The following is a 16,055-nucleotide window of genomic DNA, read 5'->3' on the forward strand; positions in this document are numbered from 1 at the left end:
GCGCCCGCCCGCTGCGCGGACGAGATGATGTTCGCCTTTTATCCAGTGCTGAGGAGGGTGGGAGGCGGCCAGCTACTGGAACGCCACCCTTCCTTCCCCCAATATGGCGGCTGCTCACCCTGTAATCCCCGGCGTCAGCACGTAGTCTGCTGCGCTGAGGACAGCGTGGGGAAGCGGCGATTTCTACAAGTAAGGCTCGCTATATTTAAAAAATGGTCAGAAGTTTTAAACGAGATGCCACAATAAAAAATAATGCACACTTTTAAAAATGACGATAATGAGCCCCCGGCTTCCGCCTCAGGGGTGAGACCACAAGTCAAGTCCTCAGGAAGTGGACTTGACTAGTCCACAGGAAGTGCAAATCGGGATCTGCAGAGAAATTACGTTTCAGATCTTAGAGGATTTCCCTCTGAAGGACTAGGAGAATGTTCTACCTTTTATAAAGATTTATCTTTCAAGGCATAGAATGTTTGTTCTTAGTAGGGAGTGATGTACTCCAGAAATAGCCAGCTTTTGTTGGTGCTTGGTGATCTTAGCATGGCCGCTGACACGTGTCTGCGAGTTATTCTTTTACATTAGTGTGCAGTCCAGTGATCTACTGCATTTTATTACACAATATTTTACCACTTTATAAGATTTTTATTTCGGAGAAAACCATTGTTACTTAGATATCTTAATAGAAAGAATCAATTTGCTGGCAAACTGCACCAGGGATGTAATCCTTACAAAAATCAAAGAAATGTAGAGCTAAGCCAGCTATATGGGAACTGAATTGGCAGCAGCAATCCAGTGTGGATGTATGACATTACAACGCATGCTTTTACATCGCATTCCTTTACAACGCAAGTATTACAACGCAGTTCATTACAACGCATAGTGCTTTGGGGTGCTGGATAGTGAATAGTTTAATTTACTATTCCAACTCCAGTCCCTGTGGACACTAGAGAAGGTTATTGGATAGTAAATTAACCTATTCCCTATCCTAGAGCGCCCCCCATAGCAATGCGTTGTAATAGTTTGCGTTGTAATGGTTGCGTTGTAAAGGCTCTGCGATGTAAAAGTTGTGTTGTAAAGGTTGTTTACCATCCAGGGTTATTTTGTCTCGGTTAGACCAAATTAATGTGTTCATTCCCTTTTAAAGTGTCAGAGAAACCATAAAAGGGAGCCTTGTGTTAGCAGGATGCTGCTTTAGAGAGTCTAACCAGTTACAGCTGTGCAAAAGCAAATACTGTACTGTATGTACAGGAAAGTACCGGTACAGGGAAGTACCGGTACGTGTGATAAAAAGGTTCAATGGTCCAAGGTAAATGTGTCCGAAGGGCAGTCAGTAAAATGTACCCCAAATATTACCTGCCTGGCGATTAGAGGGGTTTCCCTGCAGAGAAACACATCATGGGGATGAAACATTTTACTTTACTAAAAATTGGGATTAACTTTGTTTAAATTTTGTACAAAAAGTGCTTGAGGAACCATTCTTCTCCTCTCTTTCAGATGGCGCTGCTGAAAGAGCTGACGGACCACTTGCTGCAGCACGGGGTGGAGGAGGTGCTGCAGCAGCTGACCAGCTCCAAGAAGGACCGGACCTCGAAGAAGAAACTTGCACTGAAGCCGGACAATGATCTTACCGTGAGTGTCTGGTGCCATGAGAGCACACACATCTTAACCAGGCTGAGCACCATCTTGCCACAGTTGTTTTGGGGTTGAGGGGACACTGTGGTGATGTCAAAGACTGGCTGGTCTCAGCAGGGGGAACATCCTTTACAACGCAACTTTTTCAACGCAGTACCTTTACCACGCAGGTATTACAATGCAAATCGTTACAACGACTTGCGCTGGGGGGCGCTGTAGGATAGGGAATAGTTTAATTTACTATCCAAAACCTTCCCTACTATCCACGGGGATTGGAATTGGATTAGTAAATTAAACTATTCCACTATCCAGCGCCCCCCAACCCAAGTCGTTGAAACGACTTGCGTTGTAAAACCTGCGTGGTAAAGGCATGCGTTTTGAAAGCATGCGTTGTAACAACATACATCCCTCAGCAGTAAGACCTCAAAGCTTTTTGGATGAATCTACATCTGATCTAAAAGTATATCCAGGGTTTAAATCCTCCAGGCATTGTATCTGAGGTGGGTTTACTCTGATATTGTGTTCAGATGCAATGTTGCGCTAACAGTGTATCTGGTATATAATTATCCTTTCACTGTTTATTTATTTTATTTATTTAGTTTCTTATATCGCGCTGGATTCAATCCCGTAAGGGTATCTCCGCGCTTTGCCAACCATAGGATCATCAGGTTATGTGAGACAAGATATTAAAGGGACCGAAAAGCTTCTTGGAAAAGGAGGGTTTTTAGTGCCTTTCTAAAAGACAGGTGGTTGGTAGTCATTCTAACATCAGTAGGGAGTTTATTCCATAAGGCAGGACCAACCGAGGAGAATGCACGGTCTCCTTGTCTGGATTTGTTTGTTACAGGTGGTTTTAAGAGGGCTTGATTGCTTGAACAGAGTGACCGGCCAGGTTGGTACAACTCCAGAGATTGTGATAGGTATTTAGGGCTAACCCCATATAAGCACTTGTGGACCGTACAGCATATCTTAAAATTGATACGCTGCCGCATCGGGAGCCAATGCAGCTCTTCCAACAAGGGCTTGGAGGGAGTCCTGGCCGGTACACTCATGACCAATCTCGCCGCTGTGTTCTGGACTACCTGCAAACGACCCACTGCATCTGCATTCGCTAGAGTCAGCAGGCCGTTGCAGTAGTCCAGGCGGCTAGTAACCAGGGCCTGTACAAGTGTCTTCCTATAGGTGGCAGGAAGATACGGGAAGACACGTCTGAGAAGGCCGATGGTGTGGAAACACAGCCCTGCGATGTAGTTGGTGTGTTCCTTTAAGGTCAGTTTTTGGTCCAACTTCACCCCTAGATTTTCAACATGAGGTTTTGAGGAGGGTACTGGGCCCAGATCTAATGGCGACCAGTCTGGGGACCAGAGGAGACTCGCCTTGCCAAAGAGCATAACCTCTGTTTTTCCCACGTTACATTGGAGGCAATTTACAGCCATCCAATGTGACACTGCCCTCATACCCTCAGCAAAGTTCTCCTTGACTTTAGGGCCAAGGGAGCTGAAAGGGTAGAGGAGCTGGGTGTCATCAGCATAGGAAACTGGAGTGAACCCATACTTCCGCACAATCTCAGCAAGGGGGGCCACATATACATTAAACAATGTAGGGCTAAGGCATGAGCCTTGTGGCACCCCCTTCGTGAGCGCCCTCGAGGTGGAACGATAGGGGCCAAGCTGATAGATTGTGACCTCCCGGTAAGAAAGCTCTCCAACCATGATAGTGCTAAGCCTCCAATTCCTACTCCCTGCAAACGGCTGAGAAGGATGTTATGGGACACGGTATCAAAGGCAGCGGACAGGTCCAACAGCACTAGAATCATTGAGCCTCCTCTATCCTGTGACATTTTGATCTTATCAGTCACAGAGAGAAGGGCCGATTCAGTGCTGTGGTTGGGCCTGAACCCAGATTGAGATTGGTCCAGGCCCCCTGTCGCCTCGATAAAGCTGGAAATGATGGTATTAACGTGTTTCTCTGCCAGTTTGCTAATGAAAGGGAGGAGAGAGATAGGGCGGAGGTTGGAGAGCTCTGACCAGGGCAAGGTGGAGTTTTTGCGTATAGGGTTCACTACCGCTTCTTTCCAGGATTGTGGGAGTTGTCCCTCGGCAAAGGAGAGGTTAAACAATTTTTGAATTGAGGGGCCTAATATCTCATTCAAGGGGGAGACCAATTTAGCGCGAATCAAATCAGTAGGGGAGCCGGTCTTCATTTTGTTGATAAGTGCAGTCAGATCTTTGATAGTTATTTCAGGGATTGCATGAAGGGTTTTCCCAGGAGTCACCATAGGGGAGATTTCAAAGACCTCAACATCCAAGGGACCTGAGACTGAGATGATTTTCTTGTATATCCCTTCTATTTTATTCTCGAAAAACTGAGATATTTCATTACAGAGATCTTGAGTGAAAATATCTGGACTCTCACATATCACAGGGTTGGTGAAGGCCTGTATGATTTTAAATAGCTCTCTAGTAGAATTGCCCGCCTCTGCAATTTGAGAGGTAAGGCTTATTTTCCTCGCTTTTTTGATGTTTTTATAATAGGTGATCATAGCCACCAGATATCGGTCTTTATCTTCCCCATTACGTGTCCGTCTCCAAAGTTTCTCCAACTTCCTACACCCCTGCTTTTCTACTTTGAGGGCCTCAGTGTACCATGTTTCCCTTTTGGCTATGGTAGGTTTTTTGACAATTTTCTGAGGAGCCAGAGTGTCAATGGCTGTCATCAGTGTGGAGTTAAACTTGGAGAGAGCAGTGTTGATGTTATCTGAATTTAAGAGTGCTGGCTCTTTCCAGATTTGTGTAAACCTGGCAGGAGTGACTTTATGCCATGGTCTATGCTTAATGGACTGCGTAGCAGAGTAATTTGTTGGTTTAGGTAGGTAAAGCAGGGAAAAATCTAACATTTTATGATCGGACCAATAGATGTGTTTAGGGGGATGACAGTAAACATTAGGATGGGTAGTGAAAATCAAATCCAGGGTGTGACCACCTGAATGAGTAGGTCCACTATTTCGAAGATGTAGGCCTAATAGAGCAAGATCTGTCAAGAATGCTTTCGTATCAGGATGATCAGCAATATCAATGTGAAAATTAAAATCTCCAAGTAACATAAAATTTTCATTTGCTTTCATGTAGGGAGCTAAAAGTTCGGTTAGAGCGAGGGAAAACCCAGCATTGGGTCCGGGCGGGCGATAGACTAATGCCCCTTTCCAGTGTACCTTAGGGCTGATTTTTAAATGAAAGATCACTACTTCCATGGTGGGTAGCATTACTTGTTCTAAAACCGTAATATTCAGCGTATCTTTATATATTATGGCGATCCCGCCTCCTACTTTCTCAGGGCGGTCTTGACGAAGGATTTTATACCCCATAGGTATCCCCAAGGTAATAGTGGGGATAGTATGGGGTTTAAGCCAAGTTTCAGTTAAGAAACAGATCTCAGGCTGAATGCTATGTATAGAATCCCAAAGTTGCATATAATGCTTTGGGAGGGATCTTACATTTAACAGAAAGCTTTTCCAGCCTCCCTGGGTATCTATATTGTTACTGAGATATCCAACAGTGATGTTGGAGTGAGTGGCTTGGAATCCGCATATGATGCAGGAGAAGGGACCATCAGGACATATTGGTGTTCTATTAGTGCATCTATATTTGCCCTGGGGTTGTAGGGCAAGAAGGGTATGAAGTAAATACCTGATGCTAGGAGCAGTCATGGGCCCGTTCATGATGCGCAGGGGCAGAGTGGCTGGCCCCTGGCCCCGTCCTGTCGCGGACGGGCGCAGACGGGCCACTCTTTGTCTAGTCTTCGGCGTTGTCTTCGGCTCTCCTGCGCGCGATCGCTGCGCGCTCAGGAGGGGGCGAGGGCTAAATAGCCCTGTCAGCCCTGGCCGCTAGAGCGCTAACCGCTCAGCGAGACCGGAAGTGGTGTCCTCCCTCCCCGTAGCACAATCACGGGGAAGCAAGCACTTAGAAAGCTAATGCCACAGGTGATATCGGCGTGTATGTGCGAGTGTGTGCACTTTTAAATTTCTAATGTCACAGATTTCAAAATTTAAAACAATTTCCACAATATCCTACGTTTAAAATTCGCATTTGTTGCAACACGCACAAGGTTGGTTATGCAGGCTGATAATCCCAGGCGAGCCAGCGGGTCCGGGAAACACTGCCACTGTCCCCCTCCCCCTTCATGAATTAATGCTGTTTGAACATTGTAACTGGAACCTGTTTATCCTGGCACTGCCGTTGGGCACTATGTAATCCTGGCGTTGGCACCATTTTATCCGACACAATTCCTAGGAAGAATTTCAGTGCAATTTTATTTAGTTCATATTGATTTGTTCTTCATTTTATGAAATTAGCATTCTAGGTCATTTCAATTATTATATTAACGTAAGTTAAGGTTTGGCTTATTATTTGCGGTATTATTATTAATTCATTGACATTTTATGTATTATATGTAGTATTTATTTCTGGTATGGACAGCTACTTTTTAAAATTATTTTGTAATTTGGGTGACTTCACCTTGAAATTGATGTGCATTCTAGTTTTGTAAATTATCATCCAGGGATACGAAAGTCTCTAGGAGAATATACATGCTTTTATCTGCAAGACAAATGCATTTCTGGTAAAGTTGTGTTCCTAGGTAAGCGTGCCATGGTGGTGCCATAATAGACTTGCTTGAGGACAGTGCAGCCATCTTGACTCATCGTAATAACCATATGGTGAACAGTTGTACTACAGCCAGAGGATACTTCACCAACTAAATGACCCCAAGAGCCACACCAGAGTCTGCAGCATAGTCCCAATAAACTATTTACAGCTGCTTTCGAAAATAAAATTGCTAATCAAGTGGTCATTGTTCTGCTGCAGCACCTCATGTAGCCCTGGTGCAATCTTACTTGATGCTACTGTGACTTCTTTCCAGACCAAAAATGGAGTTGGTGTTCAGCTATCTCAATTTGTGTGTTTGTTTTACAGGGGCCCCTCATCACGGGTATCCTCCTTGGTTGGCCATTAGCGCCTGACAATGCTATGTTGGTCATCATTATACCAATCTCCTAATTTCTTCGTAATAATACAATGCCTTGATCTGAGGAAGAAGAGCAGGGGTATAAATGGAGGGTCAACATGTATTTTTACTATATGTAAAATCAGTGTTTTATTTTCTTCAGGGAAATTTGAAGTATGAGGTGTCAAGCGAACCCATCATAGACGTGGAAGAAGATGAAAACTCAGAGACTGGGCAGATTTTGACCAACACGATCAGTTCAGCACATCGTCCTGAAGAGGTATACTGTACAAGATGGATTTAAAGGGTCCATTTAGTGAGAAAAAGAATCTTGTATCACCAATTATCACTCTCTAAGAGGATTCCAGAATTTCCTTTTTTTTGATTACACCTGGTGGCAGTTCTGTCCAATCCTGACACGTTTGTGGCCCTGGCATGATAACTGGCCATCTCTTGCCTAATCATGGCAGCCATTCTTGATGTATTGTCGGTATCCTGTCACAACCTGAACTCAGACTGCGTTGAGAATTTTGAGGTCCGTCTTTCCTTTTCCTCCCATGGGTCAGTTTCCCTGTGGAGATCTTAAGGCTAATGAAGAGGACCTGAGCGCAAGAGAAAAACAAGCATTTGGAATGCAATACGTCTCACACTTTCGAGAGTTTAACCTATTGGCATTGTAAATGACAATGCCTTTATTCATCTGTTTAGAAAACTCACACGTAAATAAAAGGCATTGTTATTCACAGTACCAATAGCTTGAACTTTCGACCTTGGAAGGGTGGTGGAGACGGGCAGGTGGGAGGGGTGACATGGCGTTGGGCACGGCTTGGAAGATCCGGGAGTACGGAGTACTAGCCAATGGCGGCCACACACCTTTATGTGCGGCATGCGCAGCTCCCCACTGCAGGCGAGTGGCGGCTATTGGCTAGAACTCTGATAAAAAAAGGGATGGTGGCCACTATAGTTAAAGCTGACCGTCGTAGCAAAGTAAAGAAAGAAAGGAACGCAGCCGCAACAATCAAAGCGAAACCCCCTGGCAAAGTAAAGAAAGAAAGGAGCGCTGCTGCTATAGTTAAAGCGGACTACGCTGGCAAAGTAAAGAAAGGAGCACGGCTGCTATAGTTAAAGCGGTCCGCGATGCCCAAAAATGGAAATATCAATTAAAAGGTGCAAGTTTGTTTTGACGCAGCCGGCATTACTAAACAACTGGTTTTATAAATATGACATGTCTGCCATTACTAAACAATATAGAAGTGGGAGCTGTGCTGCGTTTCAGGAAAGTAGGTCATGGGTGGAATAGGCAAAATCATTCAAGAAAATAGTGCTCACAGACCAAATAAAACATAGCGAGTAACAACACAAGTGAAAAAAGTCAGTCATCATGGGAGGGTACAAATGTAGACAAGGCGGTACTAAGGGGGGATTACTAAGCCTATTCATGAATCAAAAGCAACTATTTAGAATGGACAGTAACAGGAGCCAACTGAAAAGATGGGCTGAAAAAAAGGCAGAGCTTCAAGTCCATACCGGAATACAGCATGCCTCGCAGTGCAGCGCATGCGCTGCCCAGGCTCGACCTAATGATGTGAGGAAGAGGGAAAAAACAGAAACTTGATTTTTCAGCGGGTTTCTGGAAAACCCAGACTGGAATGTGATAGCAAAGCGTCTTTGGCAAATTATCAAGGGTTGACGGCTTCTCCACCTTGGAGTGCAATCAATGGAGAAAGCACCAAATAAATGCATATATTTATACATTACCAAAAGGTTTAAATACTCTCTAGCCCAGAGCAGAGTGGAGGCAGACTGTTATTAGACCCAAAGCACACCTGGATTCCCAACCAACACCTGAAGTAGGAGGAATTACACTCTTTGGCATGGGAGAAGCCTCGGAGAAGGTAGACACAACGGGTGAAAGCTAAGTCACTGGAAGGTATGTGAAGGAGAAACAGCGAAAGGGAGAAACAACAACGGTGATGGGGCGAACGGGACAAATAGTCGATTGTGACCTGAAGCCCATATATATAAATACTAGTCAGTGAAAATAAACGTCAGTGTTACTACCATGAAAAGAACACTACTTACAGTATCACAAGATGCAATTGTGTGTTGTGATGTGACAGAGGAAAATGGCTATACTAACAAACATGAGCATATTCAATGTGATTTTCTCGCAATATGTCAATTTAACCTCATGTATTCTGAGTCAGGGTAAGTTTTTATGTTTATACTATTACAAACAACAAACTGGCATGGCATTACCCAAATATGCAATTCCAAAGAAAGTAATTTTATATTTACTACCATTGTTGAGGGTGGGCAGCGGCAACATGACACACTTAAGGCTTCGCCTCGCATGAGTCATCATCATATGTTACTGTGTTTGTTTCTTTGTTCCTGCCTGCTTTCCTCTCATGTATATCCATTGTATTTTTCTGATAAAGGATTTGAAGGATACCAGAAAAGATTATAAGAAGAAGAAACCCCGGCCTGAAATTAACAGTGACCCCAAAGACCTAATTGTCAAAGATCTGATAATGGACCAACTAGACATTGGTCAAGAATTGCTGAATAGACAAACAACAAGCGCTCAGGAGCTGCCAATTATACCCACAAGCCATCCCATCCCGGAAGAGTCCTTAACAACCTTAGATAAAAGAACTGCTTCAGTCATGCAGAGCTCTGTAGAGAGTGTTCTTATTTTAGAAGATCAATTAGTAACTCTGGTGGAGAAGGTAAGTTTTAAAATATTTTAAAGAAATTTGAAAACAATAGATGAATTTTGTATGAAAACCGCTGATCAAATATTCCTTCTAATTGTAACATAGCATTATTGCCACAATCATTGATGGAGTCCTCTCTGCTCCTATAGTATTCTACTTGTGTCTGCTTAGCCTACTCCAAAATTATTTGCATGATGCATTGTATCAAAGAAGGTATTTGGATATGACTTACAAGAGTGCGCTCTTTCATGCTGACTTCACATAGTTTTACAGGAGTACGCCTGGTAAGCTGCCATAGCTGCAGGTTCCCTTGGGTAATTCTGAGAAAACATTTGTGAATTCACATTCATGACTATGGAAAGACATTCATTTATGTTTAAATGTATAAAGTTTTGGAAATATATCACAGTAGTGCAATTTAATTTTAAAACTTGTCTTTCAATCCATGGGGAAAGTATTTCCCCATGGAGAACATCCCACCTTTACATGCCTACACATTTTGGGGGTGTCCTTTTCTATTTTCCATCCTAGAAACAAATGTTCTCCTGCAAAGGACAGGATTACGGGCCTTATTTTGAGTTAGGTGGTAATGGGGTATCTACCAAAATAGGCAGATGTGATGCCTGCCCAACGATTGGTTCCCCTGACATGTAGGAGAACTGATGTCAGGAAATTCCCTCTCTCATCTGCCAGCAATGTGATATCAGAGGAGCCACATTGTGAATAACTCTTTAATAGAGGGCAGAGTACCTGAGAGCTTGAAACTGACATGGGTGACAAAATTGTCAAAGAAGCCCTCTTCGACCCCAGTAAAGCTATACAGTTACAGGCCAGTTGTAGCGGCCCTTACCCATCAAGATCTTAAGAAGATGGTAACAAAATGTAGATTACATTTAGAAGCCCTTGGCCTGCTCGGGGAGCTTCAATTTGGGTTTAGACAGTATTGAAGTACTAAGATGGTGCTATTTGATGTCTAAGAGCATCTTCTTGAGACTGGCAGGCCAGGGCACTGTTAGTGTTTCATAAAGCTTGGTCACTTTCAACAGCATTGATAATGGCAATTGGCTACAATTGTCGGAGTGGTATAGGTAAATTCACAGAATTGATTTGACTCTTTCCTGTCCAGTAGAGCATTCTATGTAGTTAAGAACAAACCATGTGCTTCAGGTGCATTCTCATGCAATGGAGTCCCACAAACTTTCCACATCCCCTCTGCTTTTTAATGTTCACATCAATTCCTTGCATGATTTGCTGGCAGCAGGATAGCTAAATTGCCATTTATATAAACAAGACTGATCTGTTCCTCCTTGGCTGTAGCAAAAATGCACAAAGTTGGTCAAGATTCACGAAGTTTTTAAGCTGGGACTTGAGAGCTAATGTTCAATAGTTAACTGTACATGGAAGGCCATGATTACCTTCTAATCAGGACCTGTGACTATTATAGCCACAAGTTGGACAGCCTTATATTCTTCCTGCTGGAACGAAATAGGCCACTGTAGCTATAGTAGGTTCCTGTATGAATTATTTCCCAACAATTTTTGATGCAGCTTCTCAAAAAGTATTAGGATGCTCAGTGTTAGACCTGACATCCTAGACATGGTATTTCCCCCCAAACTTTCTGCACCCATTCTGTTTGCTGAATTTATATTTATTGGCTTTAGGGCTCTGTGCATTTTAACTCAGCTAACCAGTTTTAAAGTGCTTGTGCTCGCTCCTTCAAACATGATAAAATTGGCCTAACCTTAATTGACAGATTTAATTTACTTATAAGTCCCTAGTAAATAGTACTACATGTAACCAGGACCTTTACATGTAACACTACTAGTGGACCTGCAACACTTATTGTGCCATTCACAGTAGCAGTAGTTTAAAAACATGTCTCAGGTCTGCCTCTCCAGCCTGTAGTGCCGTTTTAAATAGCCATTTCAACCTGGCAAAATAATACTTTTGCCAGGCTTAAGTCTTCCTTTTTAATACTTAGAAATCCTTAGGTAGGCCCTAGAGGCTTATAGGGCAGGGTGGATTGTATTTAAAAAGGTAGGATATGTGAATATGTTTCACATGCCTTGACAGTGAAAAACTCCTAATGTCGTTTTTCAATGCTATAAGGCCTATCTTTGTCATTCCCTAACACCGGGTAACCTTATTAAATTTAATAAGTGCTAACTTTAGATTGGGAGCAGATAGAGATATGCTGTTTACACGCAAATGACTTTTAAATCCTCTTTATTGGTGAAGGCGGATTACGAGTTACAATTTTGAAAATGCCACTTTAAGACATTGGCATTTCCTACTCCCAGGCAACTGTGCCTATCTGCCAGCGTCCTGGGTCACAAAACGGTGAATGGTCCTGCTGTTGGGGGTCTGTGTATTACTTCCAGAAAGTAAAACAAAAGGGGTTTAGGTGTGGACAGGGTGGCTGGGGGGGAGGAGGTGTGCCCAGCCTCACCTATACTTCAAAAGGCTTTGGCCACTGTACACTCAAAGGAACCTGACATCAGGCCTGCCCTGCCTTTTGTTAGTCTTGACCGTTTGGAACCTTGACCAGGGGTAGAACTTTCTAAACCCCGATGTGGGGTTATGACAGGGAGTCACACACAAAAAAGCTTGCACCAGGTATAAGTATTGTACCTCCAGAGGCACTCATCAAAACATTCCTGGATCTGTAGAAAATTCAGAAGAAGGTCTGCCCTGCATCCAGAGGACTGAGTTGCTGCTTGAAGGACTGCCTTGCTGTCCGAAGAAGGAACACTGGACCTGCTTTCCTTGCTCCCAGGCTACCTACTCTAAGGGTCTGTTGGTTGACCTCCTGTGTGAACTATAGGGACACAATAAGGTTCAGAGGCCTCACTGCAACTGCCCAGCTGACCTGCTGCAGCTGGACCTGCCTGGACCAGAACTGACTTACCAGCCTTGCTGCTGACCTCTGCTTTCCAAGAGGAGCCTCCCAGATCCTGGACCATTGGCTAGCATCAGAGAGCGCTCCTCCTAAAGAAAAGATGAAAACCCTCAAATTTGGGCTTGTGTGACCGTGAACAGGCTCTTTTGCGCTGATGCTCTTCCGTCTGTGAAGAACGCCACTGTGAAACTGCAGTGAAGCCTGCTTTTCGCGCCAACAATGGCGGTCTACAATGGTCAGCAATGCAAGACCTGCACTTTGTTACAGCAACCATAGTCTGTGACAACCGCAAATGTAGAGTTCCAGCGACAAACATATCTTTGTGCTACAATGACCATCTGTGATGCTTGGCCTGCTCTTCACTCTGAAAGCATTCTCCTCACGGCCTTCTCCTGCGTGAACAGAACACAGTAAGCCGAACTTAAGAAGGTAACTTTCAGTGGGACTAACTTGGGCCCTTTATCCAACCCTCTCTCCATCATGGTAGGCCTGGAATTGTGACTTTCCACCCGGTCTACCGTGACCAGATGACCAGGAGTGGTGGTTTGTGCTTGCCGGTGCGGTGTCACTTAAACCTATTTAATATCTCTGGATTTACTGATTTGATTTTAGTTTTTCTGGTATAATTTTTTTAACTAACAATTACTCTGTATATCTAAATTGGTTTGGGATTTTTCTTGGGTAGTATTTTTACTTTATTACAGTGTGTGAGCTACATGAATGCTTTACACATTGCCTTTAAGTTAAGCCTGACTACTTTTGTACCAGGCAACCAGAGGGTTAAGCACAGGTTATTTTAGTGCCGTTTTGTGGTTCACCCTGACAAGGATAGTGGTTTTGCCTGAGTGGGGCTTCCACCCCTACAGCCAATAACCACATTTCTTACTCTGTTTCTTTTCTCACGTTGTGGCAGGTTTGATGCACTATAAGCACATCAGTCAGACAATTCAGAGGTTTCACTGTCTCCCCATCACCATTTAGTGATGATGTACATAGATATTCATCCATCTGGGTTGGAGCAATGGAGATCTATGCTGAAACACTTCTTACCAGGGCACCTTTTGTGGATAGAGGATTTAGGAGACCTCATGGTTAAATGTAAACTATTGGAGGAAAAATTGCACAAATGGAATGACCTCCGACCAGAGTTATGAGAGTTAAATTGTCGGTATAGGGTTATGAAAGAAGTAAAAAGTTACCTTTTCTAGCACTGTAGCCATATGTTGTGTTTGTATTTGCTGTCGGGACTTGGATACCTAAGGTTTTATGGTGCCTTATAAAATATTTCACTTGACATCCCTTTTTTGGGCAGCCCCTCTACCATCATTCTTGCCAGCTCCATTTATGACTGAGACAGGAAGCACATTCTGGTGGGCCTGGACCTACTTAAAGTTCGCTACACCCTTGAAGAGAACTCCCAGCATTTCAGGAATGTTTCTTTTTTTTCCGGTCTTTTGTTGAAAAAACAAACAAAAACTATTGCTGACTAGTCCTCCAGACCTCCAACGTATGGCAAGCCAGAAGTAAATCTTTTCTTTGCCAAAAGATATACAGCCTTGCTGGTTAACCCCTTCGCGGCAGGGCTAATTCTCCCGTGGTGCGGGGGGAGGGAGGCAGCGTGCGGCGCGGCGGTGCTCGTGACGAACTCGGCTCGTCACGCAGCCCGGTGGCGCTGTGCTCATGACGAGCTGAGCTCATCATGACCACACCCGTTTCTTTAGAACGCTTACACAGCAGGGGAATTATCCCCGCGTGGGAGCGCTGCGGTGGTCATGACGAGCTCAGCTCGTCATGAGTACTGCGCCTAAATGTATAACCATTTCCAAGGTCACATTAGGCTCTGGTAAAATGTGTGAGTAAACATAATTAGTACATTTGTCGATGTTGCTTTTTTGTAAATCCCTCTAGTACTGAAAGGCAAACAGCCTGGGAAAAACGTTGCTATGTTAAATGAGTAAGGGCCAAATGTATTCAGCCTTTTTGCAGTTGCAAGGCCTTCAATTTCCTAAAATTGAAGGGTTTTGAACTTCAAAAACAGAAGTCAGAATGTAAATGTCTTTCTCACTAACAATGTGCACAGTGAGACCTATAGCAAGAACCAAAAGGAAGGGTGAATCTCAAATTAACATTCATAGAGAATCTTGATTTCAGTAAAGACAATGGAGTCTATCATTATGCATAAACCTTTATTGCTACCAAACACATGCAGCTCTTGAAAGAACTTAAACACATCACAAAGTAAAGAAAATCCATTCCGGAATCATAACACAGTATATATGTCCATCTCACTCAGCAATATTCCTCTTTAGGTTGCAACACGAAGAAATCTTGAAAAATACGTGAAACATCTCAAACATCCTAGTTACTGTAAAACAGCTCCAACCTTACCTCTTCCCCTCGATAGACGAGATCCAATTAAGGGGTGCTTCCAATATAAATAGGAACAAATTAATAGTATTCTCTCCATGTGAATAGAATTAAAGACAAACATATCTTATCCACAAGAACAGTTTAACATCAAAGTTGTACTTCCCGTAGGGAAATACTCACCCCTTCTTTGTTTTTTATTTATTTTAAACTTACAGCTAGATTCATCATTATCCAGTTTTGCGAGTTCTTAATAGCGATTCATAAGGAATCGCTATTAAGGACTTGCAAAACGGGATTCATGTAGGAATTGCAAAAAAATTGTGATTCCTACATCTTCTTTATTTGCGATTAGCAAATTGCTAATCGCAAATAAGGAATAACTCCCCATTCATTCCTATGGGCTTAAAGGCCCATAGGAATGAATGGGGAGTTATTCCTTATTTGCGATTAGCAATTTGCTAATCGCAAATAAGGATGCGATTTCAAGGGTGCCAGGGGTGTCCAAAGGACAACCTGTAGCACCCCTGAAAAGCAAATGTAGCCAGATGTTGCACACACTCATGTCCAAAGGACATGTGTGTGTGTAACATACCACTCAGAAAAATGCACTAAAGTGCATTTTTCTGAGTTTACGCTATTTACCACGAAGTCTGACTTCGTGGTAAATAGAGGCCAGAAATTGCGAATTCACAAATTGAAAATGGTTGATGAATTGCATTTAAGGAATCTCAAATAGAGATTCCTTAAATGCAATTCCTCGCAAATATGCGATTTCGCAATTAGCGATTTTTGCATTTGGGATGATGAATCCCAAATGCAAAAATTGCACTCACAAAGGGCCAGATTCTCAGAATCTGGCCCTTTGCGAGCCGGTTTTGGCTTGATGAATCTAGCTGATAATCTTTTCTATTTTACCCTTTTATATATGAAGATAGGGTGCGGTGGGTGGGATAATGATAACCTTTGTTGTCTTTAATGAAATCAAGATTCTCTCTGCATGTTAATTGGAGAATCAACATTTTATTTCAAGCCTGTATTATGCTTGTATAAATCTTTCCATAACTATATTGCTCACATGCTTTACTGGTCTTATTTAGGTAGGAATTTGCAAAGGTATTCTCATTTGACCAATCTGCTACTTACACGATTTCAGAAACGGTTCCACCAGCCCAAAACACTTTGCTAGCCATTGGCTCTGTAGCTGAATGTGCACCAAATTTGGATAAATCTATACCTGCCACACTCATTATTGCTATAACCGCTTTATGTGGTTTCACATAGGATATTAACAACTGAACTTCGCCATCAGGTCTGTATTCTATCAACCTCTGTTTGTATACTTTCATACACCTTACCACACAAAGTTTTAGACAATCCTGAAATGAAGAATAGAATACATTCCCAGACGTAGTTTTTGTTCTCTCCCAAATATCGCA

General features: G+C 43.1%; 1 protein-coding gene across 1 annotated transcript in view; it reads left to right on the forward strand.

Moving 5' to 3' along the window:
* Window positions 1–16,055, forward strand: part of LOC144763327 (uncharacterized) — a 1,153,250-nt gene that overhangs the window by 628,016 nt on the left and 509,179 nt on the right. Inside the window, exons 58-60 of the mRNA XM_078648815.1 lie at window positions 1,492–1,626; window positions 6,794–6,910; window positions 9,072–9,362. Coding sequence (XP_078504941.1) covers window positions 1,492–1,626; window positions 6,794–6,910; window positions 9,072–9,362 — 543 coding nt within the window. The remainder of the gene's footprint in view (window positions 1–1,491; window positions 1,627–6,793; window positions 6,911–9,071; window positions 9,363–16,055) is intronic.

This window comes from Lissotriton helveticus, chromosome 1_1, assembly GCF_964261635.1.
Source record: "Lissotriton helveticus chromosome 1_1, aLisHel1.1, whole genome shotgun sequence".
NCBI classification, from domain to species: Eukaryota; Metazoa; Chordata; class Amphibia; order Caudata; family Salamandridae; genus Lissotriton; species Lissotriton helveticus.